This window comes from Suricata suricatta, chromosome 2, assembly GCF_006229205.1.
Source record: "Suricata suricatta isolate VVHF042 chromosome 2, meerkat_22Aug2017_6uvM2_HiC, whole genome shotgun sequence".
Classification (NCBI taxonomy): Eukaryota; Metazoa; Chordata; class Mammalia; order Carnivora; family Herpestidae; genus Suricata; species Suricata suricatta.
In genome coordinates this window covers 17,686,157-17,704,984 of record NC_043701.1, presented here as the reverse complement: position 1 = coordinate 17,704,984, position 18,828 = coordinate 17,686,157, and the positions used below count along the sequence as shown (strand labels likewise).

The window sequence follows — 18,828 nt, the reverse complement described above, 5'->3', positions numbered from 1 at the left end:
GTTCACAAACAAATGATAAGAGGGAATAAGAAAGAGAGAGGTCTGGATGATTTGTCAAATGAATAACCAAGTCCTAACACTCAAGAGGTGATTTTTCACAAGATTAACTGTCCAGTGAAATATAAGACAAGTTGCAGATGGTTGTTTTGTGTGGCCGAACTGACCATAGCTCTACTAGGATTCAAGACCAGGACTGGGGCTTCAGAGCCTACACAGTCCTGGGAGACATTTTTACGTGCAGGCCGCTGATGGTACCATCTTGCTACCATCGGTGTGTAGCCGACCACCGACCAGGCCACAGACCACAAAGCAGGACCATCAGAGAAACTGCATGACTCTGGGTATGCCCATCACCAGGGCTGGAAACGTACCTTGAATGCACACCTTTCATTTTTACATCTGTTCTTTCCTCCTTTCGGTATATTTTCCACACAGAGGTCTCTCAACTTTTCAGTTTTGTAACATGTCCCTGTCTTCTGCCCTTTGTGTATGCCGTTCCCTCTGCATGGAATGACATTTGCTCCTTCTCACCTACCCACTTCCAAGCTTTCTGTCAGATCTCGGCTTAAATGTCACTTCTTCAGAGCAGCCTTCTTTCCTTCCCTAAACTAAGCATTATTCCCCTAACATATGCCCTCTCTGGGCATGCTTCGTGGCACCACATTCCTCTTTCATACCACTTATCACAGTGTGAAATAAATACTGGGATAAGTAGTTATCATCTCTCTCCCCTATTAAAGTGTTAAGTCCACTGTAGCTTCCAGAGCAGACTGGCTTGAACAGCACTCTATCCCGGAGCCTAGCACAGTGCCTGCTCGCATAGAGCACGTAAGGAGAATCTGCTGAAGAAACGAAGTGAAATAGCCCCTTCACTACCCGTGGTGTCCTCGTAGAAGGCATCATTTCTTTTTTTTTTTTTTTTAGTTTACCTATTTATTTTTGAGAGAAAGAAAGAGAGAGAGCAAGCAGGGGAGGGGAGGAGGGTGGGGAGAGAGAATCCCAAGCAGGCTTTGCATTGTCTGCACGGAGCCCAACTCAGAGCTCGAATTCATGAGATCATGACCTGAGCCGAAATCAAGAGTCAGATGCTTAACCAACAGACTGAGCCACAAAGCTGCCCCAGGCATAATTTCATTTTTGAAAGACCCTTTGATACAGACATCATGGCTTATTTGAGGTCTATATGTCATCAGAATGTAGTTTTACAACAGAATTATTATAACAGAATTACAACAGAATTTTTGGTGGAGGTGGTATTTTTAAATATCACAATGAATTTTTTTAAATGATAATGTTGAGGAAGACAAGCTCACTATATATAATGTTATGAGAACAGACTTATCGGCACCAACCCTAAAAGTAATTCACACATTTCAGGGAACAAAAACCGCAAAACCTATGAAGCCAGCGGCCTCGGATCTGCCGGTTCCCGCCGAAGGTGTGCGCAACATTAAGAGCATGTGGGAGAAGGGGAGTGTGTTTTCGTCCCCCACCGTGTCAGGCACCCCAAATAAGGTGGGTTCCGGGTGTGGGTCTTCTCGTTTTGGAGGTCGGATTTTTTTCCTCTTTCCCTTGGGTTTGCTTGCTTGCTTGCTTTTTGGGAATCACACTAGTTAATAGTAAAAGCAACGAAGAAGATGGAGATCTTTCAGAGACAATTTGGTCCTGAGGCCAGATGTTCTGGCCACAATATTCTAGATGAAGTGCTTGAAATTACCATCAGCCCCTGGAGGTGGGAAGGCGGGTGACGCGCAGGGGAGAGAAAACCAGATAACATAGTCTTTAAATTGCAAGTTTAAGGTTTCTTTTGCTCAAAATACGCAGTTTAGAGATCAATAATTGATGTGTGTTGTGTGATGGTTATGTGAATACTTCATAGTTCTTTGAGGTTACTTTGAAGTTTCTTTTTCCAAGTGAAGTTTTATTTTTCTCTCTCTGTCTCTGTAATACTGGATTATTGACTTTGTAGGAGACTGCTGGCTTGAAGGTGGGGGTTTCCAGCCGCATCAATGAATGGCTAACTAAAACCCCAGATGGAAATAAGTCACCCGCTCCCAAGCCCTCTGTAAGTAGCTTTGGGTTTTTCTGAAGTTTTTCCATCTCAGTTTGCAGCAGCATAAGAAAACAGGCTGTCGGTCTATTTGCCTGGGAAAGACTGTGCTCTAGCTCTTGGCTGAATAACACACAAGAAGGGGCTCAGATTTAGGAGGACAAGGACGGACGAGGAAGGTCCAGAGCAGCCGCACCCTAATTACCCAGAGGACAAGTGGAACGCTGATCACCCCCACACCCAGCAAGGAGCAGCTAACAGGCAGTTCACAGTTACACTCTTAACTGGTCTGTCTGTTTAGCTCCCCTTCTATGAATCACAGCAAGGAATTTGAAAGTGAAAATGTCAAATTATCTAGGCCACGTCTCTGTGGAGGGTGCTCCTAGACTTATTCCCAAAAGAATGTGTATGTTGGCTATTTTTAGCCCAAATTTTCTAATTTGCCGAATTTCTGTAACTAAACACAAAAATATAGTGATTGGGTAGTTGTTGAAATAATTGCTGTAATTTTATTGTCAACACCTCCAAAGGAAAGCCATTAAAAAGCAAAAAAAAACACAAAAAACAAAAAACAAAAAAAAAACCAGTAAAACTGGAAACTATAAAAACTGGTTATGAATGTTATTTTTGGAAATCTAACATTTTCTTCTTAAGAGTGGCTATCTTACTATAAAAACGTTCTTTTAAATTTTTATTGAATGAAAATTACCTTGCATTTATCATTATAATCAAAAACCTTACTAAGCTCCCTACCAAATATTAGTGGGCTTTCCCTGTTAGGTTGCTTTTATACCGTTGTTGGTGCCCAAGGGAGCAGAGACTCCATTGACATAACCCCTGTGAGCCAGAGGTAGAAGAAAAACATTCTAAATCATGGTCTCTGCATTGTTGACCATTGATTGCATCCACTGGTTCGATATTTAATCTCCAAAGTCAGTAAGTTAATCAACTTAAAAAGAAAAAATAGAAGTATTTCCATATCTTTCATAGATGCAAATCCTTGTAGTCATTTCATTAGTATTCAGCCCAAGAATTTTTGCATTAGGACTCACGGGAGATAGAAAACTTAATGTAAATCCAAGTTACAATTGGAAAATCTTTTTGTATTGGAAAAAAAAACATGTTTTCCCCCTTCCCAGTAGATACAGGAAAGGGGCCTATACCCGGAGACAGGCTAAGTGAGAGATCAGACCCAGGAGGCATGTTCCCTTTAGTGTCGCAAATTTCCCCAGCGCCCAAGGTGACATAAAGAGTAGAAATTACTTTTTTGGGATGTCAGGATGGCTCAGTCAGTCAAGCGTCCAACTTCAGGTCAGGTCATGATCTCACGGTTCGTGGGTTTGAGCCCCATTTCAGATTCTGTGGTGACAGCTGAGAGCCTGGAACCTACATAGGATTCTGTGTTTTCCTCTCTCTCTGCTTCTCCCTCACTCAGGTTCTTGTCTCTCTCTGTCTTTCAAAAATAAAGACTAAAAAAAAAAGAGTAGAAATTACTTTTTTAACTGGTAATTTATATAAGTTTTGTGGCTCCAGACCAGTGATTATTTCTGAATTGCGGACCCCTTTGAAAACCGAATGAGATCTAAGGACCCTCTCCCCACAAGCATGTATTTCATACAAATTCAGCAAGTTCATGGACTCACTGAAGATCTCAAAAGATAGCAGAAAGAGAGAAGGTGTGTGGTTTCCTCTTTGATGAGTGTGGCACGTGGTCGCATTTTCACATTTACAGTATTTGCAGTCTATTTCGTTTCTATACCATATTATGCTCCTGCATTCCCCCTCGGACGTGACCCCATAGTCTGTTAGCAGTACCTTACCTGTTAGTCTATGGCCATCTGTGTCATCCTGATGGGAGGGGTAAGAGATTTAACTTAGTCATTATTGCCACAGGTATAATAACTGTGTCAAGGTTTTCACCAAAAAAAAAAAGCCCATTTTCTGGCAGGACAAAAAGGTATTACAAGGAAATTACAAAATCATTGCCTGCCTTACCTATGATTTAGTAAGTAATTTGCTAAACCATCCCCTAGAGGATGGAGAGGAAAAGGAAAGAAGAATGTGGCAATTAGTATAGCTTGTGGTGACCCCCCTTCTTTTTTTCCATGTCCCATTGGATTTTGTAGACTAGTGTGGCTTCCTGAATGAAGGTCAGATCAGAAGAAAACACATGTAAGTGATGTTACAAGTAAAAGCCAGTTTGAGTATGCTTGATAAGCAAAGTTAAACTTTGTGCACATCCCTGGTATAGTAGACCCAGCGCTGTGTCAAAGTCTGAATAAGCAACAAGGCAGTCTCTGGGGGAGGACATGACTTGGAGCCTAGCAAGGCAAGAAAGCAAGTCAGAGACACTGTGGATCCAGGAGAAATGAGATGAAATTTCTGAAATGCAGGAAGTGCTGGAAGGATTCTGTGGATGCATAAAGCTTGCCTGGAAAAAGCTAAGTCCAGGAAAGCAGCTTAGAAAGACAGATCAAGTGAAGATCTTGTCCAGGTCTTGTCCAGGTGGTCTCACCCTGGTGGCCTACAGCCAAGATCTGTGTAGTTTGGGGCCATTTTGTTTTATTTCCCTTTTTAAAATTGTAATGTGAACACATTTTTGAGGTGTAGAGGTGGGCAATCTTGGATTTGTTGATTCGTTGTTGTTGTTGTTGTTGTTGTTCTGCACCAGACCTCTCCAGGCATTTGTGTGTCCAGGCTGGCCCTTTGTGGCAGGCATTTGAGTTTGATACCCTTGGAACTCTGGTCAGCCTGACCCTGAACCCAGGATATCAGAGGATTACCTAAGACAACAGCAAATAGGAGGCCTTCAAAGGTGCCTCCTGATTTGGGGTCATAGGTGATTTATCTTCAGCCCCTTGTTTATGTTCCCTGGTATACATGGGTGTGGAGGGGAAAGCCTGGCTTTGTTTTGGCAGATGTGTGGCATCTGGACACTAAGGAAAAATCAGAGGGAAGTTCTTTCACCAAAGCTACTCTCACCCAGGGAAACTTCAAGAAGGAAATGAGTAATCCATGGGATTAGTGTGATGCTCAAAAATCCCCTGAAGGGAAAACCCACTGGTTATGTAATAATATTCATATATGCTAAAAATTAAAAGTGTTCAAAATAGTTTGTCAAATCAGTATTACTTAGGGTCCCTGAAATTTAACTTATTCAAAATCAAACCGTGATTTATACCTGATTCTTTACGGGGACATCTACTGCTATTTGTGGATAGGATTTACAGGATTTCAGAGTTACTTTGTAACTGGAATCCAGTTCTGAGTATGTCTGCTTTATCTGGTTTGGCTCTTCTTTGTGTCTAAACGATATGTTATGTACAGCAATTTAAGTGCTAATTTGTCTTTCTTTTTGTTTAAAAAAAAAAACAACAGCAATGTCTTTCTCAGCTGAATTCTCTTCTTCATTCTCTGATCTCTGGTTGATTGGAAACCTGCTTCTCCTTCATTTCTCCCTCTTCTTCCGGAGTGGGTCTTTCTCTAAAACGTAGTTTGGTCAGGTAATTCCATTTATATTTCCCTTTTGATTTAAAATGCCAGCTTACCACTTGGATGTTAATATTTTCTTTAAATGGACTCTTTAAACTCTTTAAGTGCTCTCAAAAGATTCATAGGCAGGATTTAAGGGAAACACACATCACTTTCTTCAGTAGAAGAACATTCATGTGAAAGAATAACAATTGTTTTATATGAATCAAATAAATAAAGTAATAATAGCCCCTTTCCAGAGCTTCCACTAGAATGTTCCTGATTATAGTCGCCCAGATTTTCAGTCTTCCAGACAATTTGGCAGCTCCTACCTACATTGGCAAAGGTAGTGGAATTCTTCAAAAACAATCTGACTTGTTGCTTACTGGTTCCAAGGTAAATAGGTATAACTCTCTCCTAGAATATCAGGAATCCCAACCACAACGGAAAGCCAGAAACCCAGTAAGATTAAGGTAAATCTGAAATGCTTCACATGGTACCATTTAACCAGTGCATTTTTAGTGTTGAGATTTCAATAGTATCTATCAAAACTATGTCCATTTAGACCAGTGTCGGTGGATGAATTCAATGAGGAAGGGGTTTGCCAAAATAAATGTTACTATTTCAGTAAAACACATTTCTTTTCTCCAGACTACCTCTGCCAAGTACTAGCACAAGCACATGCTGGAGGAAAAGTAAATGGAAAACATAAATTTGAACCCTTTTCCAAACCAAATTAATTATGAGGTAGTAAATAACAAATCAAAGCTATGTAACTGTTATCATTCATATTTTAGTGTTTTCTTCCCAAGATTTCCACATGTTCTCACATATGTCATCAACTCGATTTTCTCTTATGGGTATAATTGGTGGTAAATGTTTACTTTTGTGGGGCCAGGTTCTACTGATACACTTCTGAATTACCAACTTACTCCTCAGGAAACACAAAATGATTTCAGTGCGGGGATAGTGCAATTAAAAAAGCATTTTAGTTTGAGCTGCCCAGAGGCATACCCCAAGATAGTGCAGGTAGTTTACTTGGGAGGTGAAGAAAACACTACAGGAAGTGAGTCGGGGAAAAGAAGGTAACCAATAATGTTATTAAGCACATGGGCTATAAAAACTGAATCCCAGTGGGGCAACTCAACATAAAACACATGCTTCAGAGTTATCCTACATGACGCATGCGCGAGTCTGAAAAATATTCTTGCACCAAATCTCGTCGGTGAGTGATTGAGGACCTCTCTGAACTTACAGCCTCCCTCTTGGGTGGGTGAAGTGGGCATCTGTAGCCAGAGAAAGTGCTCAGGCAAAGAAATGGAATATTGGCATTTGGAAGTTAGACTGGTATGCACTAAAGTCCTAAGAAGTCAAGGGCATACAGGCAGAACGCTGAAAGAAAGGTAATCTGCAAGAGGTGAAATGCTTATGCAACCTCAAAAGAATTATTTAAAGCTAACACATGTTCTATTCACTTCTTAGAGCATGAAAAGTTAAAAATAGGCTATGTTATTTTAAATATGCTTTTATTCCAATTCTACTGATCCATTAACAGTAAACCCTTGGTTGAGAATAGGAACAAACGCTGGATAATTCCAACCCATTCTCATGTCATAGAGCAAGTTCTGTATACGACCAACCCATGGCTAATGATCCTTTTGAGTTCATTCATTTCAGATCACTAGGATCAAGTGTATTAAACAAGAAATTGATTCAGACAAATAACAGAAGTGGTGACTTATTTAGACCTGGCCAGAAAATATAAATGGCCACCCTACCCATTTTCTCTGCCTTTTCTTCCTTAGGATTTGAGGCCAGGAGATGTATCTGGCAAGCGGAACCTCTGGGAAAAGCAGTCTGTGGATAAGGTCACTTCTCCCACTAAGGTAATTTTCTGGGAAGATTTGTTTTTCATAGGTTCTGTTCCTGCTGTATCCTGCAGTATGATGTCCCAGAATCAAATGAGAAATATCACTGATCCACAGAGCCTTGTCTGGGTAACAGTCAGCTTCTAAAAACTTATATATGGCCCAATGACAGGCAAAGTTCACAGAGCCTTCAGAATTGTAGGCTTGTCAGTCATACAATGTAAATAGTCCAAACCCTTGGGGTAGTTTCCAGCAAGAAATTCTAGAAATGCCACAGCGGTAGGAATGTTGACTACAGACGTCGTGTCATATAAGCATGGTCTGTACTTCCTTACACAGTCCAGGCTTGAAGCCATAGTCATTGGAAGATCACCTACGGAAAAACATCTGTCTCCCTGAATGGCTCCAAAGCTGCTTTCTGGAACTATTACCTTGCCAGCAGCCTGTGACCCAACGTTGCTATGACAAAAAATTAAAATAGTATTTAAAAGCTAGGCAAAACTTGCTACCCTATGAAAACTTATAGCTAAGAATGCTTAGATTTGTCTTTTTTGTGGGGGGAGGTTCTTCTGGTCAAAGGCTATGCTCATTCCTTACAAAGGGGGCTCTGGACAATATCTAAATGATGCACAGACTGATAATAAGACCCCTTGTCCAGCTAATTCAACTTCTAATTATAGCCTTTCCCCATTTCAAGCAACAACTCCAGCCTTCTCCTTTTAATAGAGGAAGAATTGAAAAGAGAGAGATCAGAGAGCAAATAATAAACAAAATTAGAACAGCGTGCTATGGGTCAGTTTAGAAGCACTTTTCCGACGAACCCAGGATGAAGAGCACCTCAAAGGCAACCAGAGGGTCTCTACAGTGTCTCAAGTGAGAAAATTGCTTCCCTCCCCTGCCTTCTACATGCTTCTAAGTCTGGCACAGCTGCCCAAGTGTGCTGTTCTATCTCTCGGCCAGTTATTAACTCCTCTTACATTCCAATAAAATCCACTAGCCCAGTCTCTCTCCTTAAGGTGATTTTAAAATAAGTTTTCTAAGTCATGGCTAAATATATTAGAAGTACCTAGTAATAATCATCACCACTACAAACCACTAATGCTGAGGGTCTGCTCTACGCAAGGGACTGTTCTACCTTCTTAAGCTATGTTATCTCAACTACCCTGTGAGATGGGTTTTATTATTACTTCCATTTAGAGCCGAGGAAAACAGCACAGAGAGATGAACTTTCCCAAAGCCGCACAGCAAGTAAATTAGCAAAGCCTGCATTGAAACCCAGGCAATCTGGTCTGAGCCTGCATTCTTAACCATTATGCATGCTGCTTGCTTTTGAGGATCACATATTTAGCAGAAAATATAAAGTTTTAAAGTTCTTTGCTCAGTTTTCTCCTGGTGGAGGGTAGGAGGATTGTTTATTAGTTTCATTTTTAAGTCAAAGAATGAACTTCTGTTGGCCTTAGCCATCATGGCCCCTCTAGCATCTCAGAAATGGCGGTCTGAGTGTGTATGTAGTTTGATTTCTGAGTACAGGGTGCCAGCTGTCTGTAGCCCATCAGTACCGGTTCATCTGAGTCTGGGTTCTGGGAAGTGGAGTACAGATATAATTTGGAATGGTAAAACTCAAGAGAATGCCACTCATATCCAACACGACATGAACGGCACTCCTTGGGATTGTCCAACATGGCGGTGCAGGTGGGAAGGTGACAGAGTGAGTCTTCACACACGTTGCCCTTTCCTCCTCAGTCTGTACCACAAAACTGTACAAGTAGGAGTAGGAGTAGTAGTAAAACCACAAGGCCCAGAGCTGGGTTTATGACGTAGCAGAGTAGATGGCTCCTTTCCTCCAAAATGTCAAGCTCACTACATGTCATGCAATCATTCCTTTGAGATGGAAGTACTCATTTGAAATGCAGATTCACAGCACCAATATTTGTGACCACACCAGTAAGGATTTTTAGCAGCTAGCTGGAGAAAAGAAATGGTCTACAAATAAGGCCATGGGTCAGAAAAGTTTTGAGGGTAGGGGTGCTAAGAACAGAAGGGAAGAGCGGTGCCTGGGTGGCTCAGTCAGCTAAACGTCCAGCTTCAGGTCAGATCATGATCTCAGGGTTCATGAATTCAAATCCCGTGTCGGGCACTAGTGCTGACAGCTCAGAGCCTGGATTCTGTGTCTCCCTCTCTCTGCCTTTTGCCACTCATGCCTTGTCTCTCTCTTTCTCTCTTTCTCAAAAATAAACAAACATCAAGAAATTCTTTAAAAAAATAATAGAAGGGAAGAAAGAAAAAATAAGCATATTCCACTTCTCCATTGTCCTTGACGTGGCCAAGACTGAGCCATTCAGTCACATGTGCCTTCAAGTAGAGGTAAAAAACAAAAAACAAAAACAACTCCTTGACTATGAATGTCACAGACAAGGCTCAAGATCAGGATAGGGAAGGGAGAATATAAAGAAGAAAGAAAGAAGAAAGTAAAAAAAAATCAACGTAAGAGAGGGTAGACTAGAAGATGAGGAGCATATTTGAATAGAATACCAGCAATAATCCTCCCTTTCATAACTATTTAGTCCTGCCATATCACAATTATTTTTTTCTTCTTCTCACACAAAATGTCTGGCAGAAACACCATGGCCTCCGGATTTAAAGCTCTCTTCTCTTAGCAGGTTTGAGACAGTTCAAGAAAGAACCCAAAGTAGCCGCTTCAAGAAGCTGGACCAGCTCAGTTGAAGAGGGCTAGTTTGCTGTTTTATATTTATGTTGATTTACAAAATTGAGTTCATTTCCTTTTGTTTTCTCATTATCCCAGTAAACCCATGTATATTATCACTATATTTAATAATCACAGTCTAGAGATGTTCATGGTAAAAGTACTGCCTTTGCACAGGAGCCTGTTTCTAAAGAAACCCATGCTGTGAAATAGACACTTTCCTACTGATCATCATAACTCTGTGTCTGAACAGTGATACCAACTACATCGGAGGTCAACACAAGGAGATTCAAGTTGAAAATTGCCTGAGGAATGTGTGCAGTGTCCAGAAAAATGAACCGTAGTGGCTTTGCTTTGTTTTGTTTTTATTTTAAATACAGAAGTCATGTTGTTTCTGCACTTTAGAATAAAGCATGGAAGAAATTATCTCAGTGGGCAATTGTAACACTTTCTGAAAGTAACCCATTTCAGATTTGAGATACTGCAATAATGATTGTCTTAAAAAAAAAAAGAAAAAAAGAAAAAAAAAGATGTACTGTTAAGGTATTACTTTTTGTGTGCTGATGAATATCTAAGTTGGATTATGATGTTAGCTGACATTGGTACTGATTCTTTAGGTTGGTTGCTTTGTGGATTTCTTTGGTAGTGATAGCGAACCACATTTTAGATGACCTGATATGTATGTATGTGCATACACATATACAAACACACTAATGGTAGAAGGCTTTTTTATGTGCTAGACTATTATATTTAGCAGTATGTCCTTGTAACTAGCCAATATCACAGCTTTTTAAAAATTAAAAATCACAATATTATATTAATATTTCATATTTGCCAATAGAGACATGGCAGAATAGGTATTGATATGTTTCCAATGTCCGGTAATGTGTAAGAAGAAAAGAGAGATAAGAAGTGTCAAAATGAGTTGACATTTTCTATAAAACATAGTATTTAGTTTATAATTAAAAGCAATCTTGAAGTCCAGTGTGAATTATACTAAATCTACCATCTGGGTCAAACTCAAAGTTTGCTCAGAACTGTATCCTGTTCTTAAAATCAAGTCCATGGTAGGTTGTCTTAGATGACAAATGGAGTCTCTCCCTTCTCTAAAATGTAAAGACAAGCATTTTAGTTGCAAAACTGTACAGATTGGAATTCCACGTATGGATAGACTAGAACCAGCCTTGGCTAATGTCTGGAAGCAGAAAAGTGAGCAAAAGCCAGTATTTAGGAGTCATGACCGGACTTCCATTCCTAACAGACTGAAATGCCTTTTAAACTTTTCTATTTTTTTTAGTCATTGGTACTTGCCGTAAGTTGATACTTTGTTGAATTTTTAAAAACTATGTGTAACTTTTATTTGTTTTACCTTTTCCCCCCAAGTCTATCGACTTGTCATTTTTACATTTTACACACACACATCTACATATCAGATCTTATTTTAGCTTATAAGTGTTCATCTGTTCTTCACAATAGATGATAAAAGAGTACTCCAGTATCTTGGCAATATGTTCTAGCATAGAGATATACACACAGTGTAATACTATAAACTTATACCTCATTTGACTTAACCAAAATTATCGATTCCTGCCACAATGAGGGAGCCTCGCAAATGCCTCTTTTCTAGTCTATGGTATTGCCCTGGATGAGCTTGCCAGGGCAGGGTTGGCATGAGGAGTGACCACTGCCTTTCAGAGTCTAATTTCCTCATTAGTCAGTAAAGAGTTGTTGAATCCTGTAGCTGTAGCACACCTGGGCCAAAGGAAGGAAAGCCACCAAGATTGCACTGGTCATCCACCTGTGACAGAGTAGACATGAGTCTATGATAAAATGAACTAGAATTCACATGCAGTGCCTAATTTAGCATCGACTCCCATAATTGGAGTGAAATGGATCAAAGTTTGAATTAAGGCCAATGGTGAGGTGACATTGCTTTGTTGTACTTTTGAATAAGAGCTTTTCCTGATCACTATTATATATTTTTTCTAGAAAGTCTAAAGCTGAGAAGAGAATATATCGATCCTGACTTTTATTCCAATATTGGATGGAATAAGTTTTAGGGTAGAAATTTGTTCAGCTTGGATTGAATCTTTTGAAAAATAAATTCGTTTACTTGTTTGATCATAATTCTCTTTGTTATCTTTAAAGAGGTAAGACTGCAAGGTGACTAGCATGTTCTGTGAATCTGCCATTCCTAAAAATTTTATAAACACTTGATATTTTTCACTGATAATTGATCGCTGCAATAAATATATATTGTGAAAATGCATCCACAATAAATGGAATTCCTCCAAATGTCTTTGGCTTGTTTATTTTTATGTCCTATATTGATTAAAATGAGAGTTATATCTGTTTTAACAAAGATGGCGGCATAGCAAAATGTATATTTCAGATTGAGTCTTGGTTTCACTCTTTAAAAAAGAAAAGCCATTCATGTTTTTAAAATAATTCTTATTACAGGCAATGTTATAATAAAATAGTGAAAACTGCTCTGATAGGGACACTGATCAAACATGTATAGAAAAGGTTGAAAAGAGGGATTAAAAATTTTTCCTTCAAATAATTATCAAATCCCTCTCCATCCTCCCTCATTCCCCATCTTATCATACACCACCCCTCTTGTTCCTAACATGGCAGTACTGGTTCCCCAAAGGTAGTGTCTTTTATAGTAGAAATGGCCATTTAACATATACCCTTTGTTTGGAGGATACTTATTATTTGCAAGACACTGACAATTACATTTAAATCCAAAGATTTTTTTCATAGTAATTTTCCATATTTATGTAACACTGTTGGAATATATGAGGTTATTTTCATAAAGGTTTAAATTATGAGCCCAGAGCTCCTGAACAGTCCTCTAAATCTTGCCCATAAGATTGGACAGAATTAGCTAAATTACCGCAACTTAAAAAATAATTAGTACTGTTTACTTCTATGTCCTAACAAGAAGGGTGACCAGTTTTAATGGTTACCAGAGGGGAGGTGGCTAGGACTGTAGGTGAAATAGTTGAAGGGGACTAAGGGCACATTTAGTGTGATGTGAGCACCAGGTGTTGAATAGAATTGTTGAATTGCTATATTGAAACTAATATAATACTGTATGTTAACTATTAAAAAAAGACAAGGTAATTGTCATCAAAGTCCATTCACAAAACTAAACAATGAAAAGAATATAATCTGTGGTATTGGTGCCAAGCCAATAGGATTAGGGATGGACAAAATTTAATTTTACCACGTGCATATTCAGGTTATAAGTTTAAAGAGTCTGTACATACAAGAGAATGTTGTAGAAACAGATCTTTGTTATAGGTGTTTTTCCTACTCTTGCTTGCGTGTGTGCTCCAAATGGAAGGATGGAATTTTAAAACTCTCATGACCCTAAGTCTATGTTCTTCCATAGGACCAAGGAAATGACCTAACAAGGTCTTGATTTAAATGCTATGTCTGTTTGTGTCAAGCTTATTAATCATGTTGTCCAAACATTCTATATCCTGACTGATTTTTTTTGTTCCATGTCTACCATTGAGAAAGGCATGTGAAAATCTCTCCATATGATTATGGATTTGTCTGTTTTTTCCTTGTAATTTTGTTAATTTTGCGTTCCATATTTTAAGATAATGCTTTAGGTACATGTGCAAATCTAGAATCACTGTTTCTTCCTAGTTAATTGAATACTTTAACATTGTGAAGTAACACTCTATTTGCATAGTGAAGATATTTGCCTTAAAGTTTATTTTTTCTATTCTTAATATTGCTCCAATGGCTTTCTATTGGTTAACACTCATATGACATAACTTTTTCCACCCCTTTACTTTCAGCCTTTTTGTAGCCTTTAGATTTAGATGCATGTCTTTGAAAATCAAATGGTTTGGGTTCGGTCTTTAGTCTAGTCTGATTATCTTTGGGTTTTACCTGGAATATTTAGTCCTTTTATATTTAATGTGATATTTTCTCATTTAAATAGCATCTTAGTTATATGCTACCTGTTGGATGCACTTTTTCTTTCTTGCCTTTATGCCAGGGCTACTTCTGCTTCAGAGCATACAGTGATCTACAAGAGGCAGCTAAAAGGATGAGGTAGACTTTTGGCAATCCAGTTGGGCTAAAGGAAAAAAGAATATTCTGTCAAAGATGAGGGTTTTTTAAACTACTTCCCACTTATGGGTCTACAGAGATCTGCCTCCTGAAAGTAAGGGTGAGCTTGAAGTAATCTGGTCCTTACCCAGATTGCTACCTTCCTACACTTGGGGAACAATTTTAGTATTCTAGTGGGGAGATAAATGATAGATGATAGATATGAAAAGTTACAAAATATTAACAGTTCAGGAATTTAAGAGGAGATATCACAAGGTTCTAGGACGTAACTGTCAAAGAAGTATGTAGTACATGATTACCAGTGTTTAGAGAAGGGAGAAAATATTTCAGCCTGGTGTAATCAGAGAAAAAAAAGTATTTGCCTTATATTCTTTTGTACCCTCAAAAGTATACCCACTGCATCACCCATAATGGGGCTTGATAAGTGATATGACAATTTCATGAGCAACCTAATTTATAACCTCTCTTATGGATGTACTGTCAAGTTTTGTAGTAGAGTTCTTAGACTTCTGAGAGGTTAATTTATTTAATATCATTTTTGTTCCCAGATTTATAATACTCTGTCATCTCAGCCCCTCATTTAAACTTCATGAAGATGGCTGGCCTCTTATTTTACTCTAATGCAGATTTAATAGCGGAGTTTTGCCAAGACATGCTTTTAGTGATGTTGGCTTTTGCTCCATTGAAATATGATTTCCCAAAAATGTCTCATTAAAATAATGTTGTAGAAGGCCCAACTGGTCAATTCTGGCTGGATAAAGAACATTCATTCAATAAACTCATATGGAATGTACGATTATAAAAATTATGTGAAAGAATTATAGTCCTATAGAACACAAGATTAGTTTCTTAGCTAGTTTTTAGTCTTACCTAGCATTCTTCCACACAAACCTACTTTTCTTAGAACAAATGCTGTCTTTTATGTGTCTAGTGCTTGCCAAGTTTAGCATCACAGGTGCTTTGAGTTTTTTCAAATGATGGAAATCAGCTGTCTTAAGTGCACTAGGGTTTCTAAATCCTTGGTGAACAGAATCAATGGGAGAAATCGTGGATTTTGTAAAATGCAGATTCTGCTACAATAGGAGTGGGGAGGGCCTGAGATTCTGCATTTCTAATAGGTTCCCAGGTGACAGTGTAGTGGTTGCAGCGGCTGCATTGGGGAACACATTCCCAGCAGCAAGATCGCTCACCCTATGCTCTGTGTGGGAATGTGTGCTCCAGAGATTCTCACTAAAATCAACAGAATCCGATCACTCGCTATGATAGAACACTTCATGTATGAACTGTCTTAATCCTTACATCAGCCTTAGAACTTAGGTGCCATTTATTATCTCCAATTTAGAAGGAAACTGAGACCCCGGGCGGTTAAATAACTTACCTAAGGTCATCTAGCTAAGTATTCTGGTTCCAGAGTCCACACTCTTAACCCCCTATGCTAGTTGTTCTCAAACTTAGGATACATCAGGATCATCTGGATGGCTTGGTAGAGGACAGATGGTGCCACCCCACAGTTTCTGATTCAGGTGTGAGGACTGGCATTTCTAACCAATTCTCACATGATGCTAATGCCACTCAGGCCCCATAGATCACACTGAATACTACCCCCTTTGCCAGACAGGTTCCAATTTTCCCAAGAATACATCCTGGAAACTGACGCCCCTCATGCCCATCAGGCCTATGTTTTCCAATGACTTGCTAAATATTTTTACCCAAATCTCTCCAGAAGATACTGTGTACATTCTGATGCGTGTTCTCATACGGTCCCTTACCTAACATACCAGCCTTATTTTTTTCCCTTCCTAAGTTCATTGAAACTAAGTTTGAGTCCAATTCATCAAAAAAACTTACCCTATAACCTCAGCACACCCACTTTTATCTGAACCTTTATTCTGGTTAGCTGTTTAATCCCCAAGAGTGCCTGCCCTGTGAACATCAGGCACTGGACTAGGCAATCACATCGCAAAGGGGAAGCTCCGACCCTCCCTTCCAAAGACTCAGAAACCATTAGAAAAAACTACATGTTGACATTACTGTTTGGTGAGTCCTAAGCAGAGATTTATACCAAGTGTTATAGTTGTACAGCAGAAAAATCCTAAACTCAAAATAGATCCTGCTGGCTCAACCAGAGCGTGTTTTCTTCGTTGACAATAACTAGATCTTGCATCACCTTGCAGCTTTAGTTCTTAGCACTGTACCTTTCACATACTAAAACTCAGCAACATTTTTGTGCATGTTTATTAAAGACCTACAAATATCAGTCAACATTAGGCACTAGACATACAAAGATAACTAAAGGCCCAGCTCCTGCCCTGAAGGGGCTTTGACATTAAATAGCAGGAAACAGAAATGAATAGATTAAATGCAATGAAGTGTTGACGTTAGGACAGGGGTAAGTGAAGACAGAGGCCCAGAGGACAGAGTTGTCTGAAAGAAACCCGAAAGGGTCCTGCTGGCACAATGGTGGCCAACTGCTCCTAAGATGGCTAACTGGGTGGCATTCACATGCATCAGTTCAAGCTCTGCTGTTAAGCTTTACAGCCTGAAGAAATGATTTGGTCAGCATCCAGAGAAGGAATCAATTTTTTTTTATGGCTGTACCAGTAACTTAAACACAGAAACCCAGGATACTATATAAAGCCAGAATGGCAGTGCAGTTGTTTACAATGAGAATTTGCCTTCATGGGAACGCTAGGCTCCTGTGAGCAGCATTATTTTTCTGTGAACTAAGGTGCTATCTCCGAGGGAGGAGGCTTCCTAGAGAATCACTAAGGACTAGATGTGTCTGGATGAAGGGGAGGTTGCTGGTATTTTGTTTGCTGTTGGATGGCTACCCAGCCAGGAGGTGGCTCATTTGTCTCTATGCCACCTGAGCTCACAGAAAGGGGAACTGGAAAGAACAGGCCAGACAGGACAGCACTGTGCTAGTGTATAGAAGACAGGTCCCATATGTGCCCACCAGTCCTAGAGCTGCTTGTGAAGATGACACAGGGTCAGTGGTGACACCCTTTCATCATGCAGGAATCATCACAGCAAGGCAAGTAGATGCCCTAGTATCAGAGTGATATGGTATCATTGTCACCAGTTGGAGGTCCATTGGTCAAATGATAATGACAGCTAACATTTTTTGGGTCCTTACCATGTTCCAGGCACTTTCTAAGCACTTTACATTTTATCCACTCATCTAAGCCTCACAACGACCCTGCAGGATAGGCACTATAGATCTCTCTTGACTTATGATGGGTAACATCCCAATAAGCCCACCATAAGTTGAAAATATATTAAGCTGAAAATGCATTTAACATGCCTAATCAAACATCATTGCTTAGCCCAGCCTACCTTAAACATACATAAGCCCACATTTGTATCAGCCTACAGCTGGGCAAATTATGTTACACAAAGTCTATTTGATAACAAAGCATTGGATATCTCTTGTAATTTTTTGACTATTGTACTGAAAGTGAAAAACAGGATGGTTGAATGGGGACAGAATGGTTGTGAGTATGTTGATTGTTGATCCTCAGGACTGTGTGGCTGACTGGGAGCTGTGGCCCCCTGGCACTGCCCAGCTCTGTGAGAGAAGATCATCCTGCATATGGCTAACCCAGGAAAGACTCAAATTCAAAATTTCAGGTATGGTTTCTACTGAAACTGTATTGCTTTCATACCATTGTAAAGTTGAAAAATCAAAAGTTGAACCATCGTAAGTAGGGGACCTTATTATCCCCACCCTACACATAAATAAATTGAAGCACAGAGAAGGTAAAGAATTAGCTCAAGATCATACAGCTATAACGTGGCAGAATATTTGACCCCACGTGGTTGGCTCCTGAGCCCATGCTCCTAATCTCTATTCCCCACAGTCTCTCACAAGAAATTGTTACTGCCTCCTAGTGCACCTTGAAGAAAACCTCTCCTTAGGGGGCATATCCAAGTCACCAACCTCATGAAGCCCACAAAGAGCAAGAACAGCACTTGAGACCAACCGTGTAGACTGCAATTTAGCTCAGTAAGAAACACTGGCCCTTTCCCTCCCCAGCCCCTGCTCATCCTAACATAACAAGGACCTGGCACATAGGAGGAAGCCAGGATGAATGTAAACAGCAGAACACCAACTCCCTCCCACTCCCCTAGCCACCAGAGGTAGGAATAGATCTAGGCTGTGGGGTGGTAGGGGTGAGGAGGAGGAAGGCTTTGGTTTCAGTTTGAAACTGACATTTAAAATGTGCTTAACGCTGAATTTCAGAATAAAATCTTAGATACCAAAATGAAACTGTTTTAGTAGCTGAAAGTGGGTATAGCAAGTTTTGGAATGTGGCAACACGTCCTCCACGGAAAAGGGGCTTTGCCATTGCACAGTTCAGGGGCCGTTATCCGCAGGGGTGGGGGTGGGGAACCATTTCATGGTTTTTGTCCTGAGACTTCACACCGAGCATGGGAACCATTCTTTCTCTTCCGAGGTGATTCATCCTATCCATTAATTGTTGAGCAGGCAGGGGGCGTTCTTACCAACCTCGTTTCCAAGTGTTTTAGGAGAATAATGCTTCACTATAGTCCCCAAATTTAGACATATTATACAAATAAATAATACAAACTAACTGAACCAGTGATAGAGGGATTAGGAAGGACTTCACTATGGGGAT

General features: G+C 39.8%; 1 protein-coding gene across 6 annotated transcripts in view; it reads left to right on the top strand.

Annotated features, from left to right (window-relative positions):
• The window catches only part of CALD1 (caldesmon 1), a 184,350-nt gene extending 171,958 nt beyond the window's left edge, over positions 1-12,392 (top strand). For 2 of the 6 annotated variants that reach the window (XM_029923043.1, XM_029923042.1), the window contains exons 11-14: positions 1,378-1,515; positions 1,970-2,065; positions 7,327-7,407; positions 8,087-8,426. In XM_029923043.1, the coding sequence (XP_029778903.1) occupies positions 1,378-1,515; positions 1,970-2,065; positions 7,327-7,407; positions 8,087-8,191 (420 nt within the window). In that variant the 3' untranslated portion in view covers positions 8,192-8,426. Of the gene's footprint in view, positions 1-1,377; positions 1,516-1,969; positions 2,066-7,326; positions 7,408-8,086; positions 8,433-10,049 lie in introns of those variants that run through there. The other 4 variants (XM_029923041.1, XM_029923040.1, XM_029923039.1 and 1 more) reach the window with 4 other exon arrangements.
• The last annotated feature ends 6,436 nt before the right edge of the window (positions 12,393-18,828 follow it).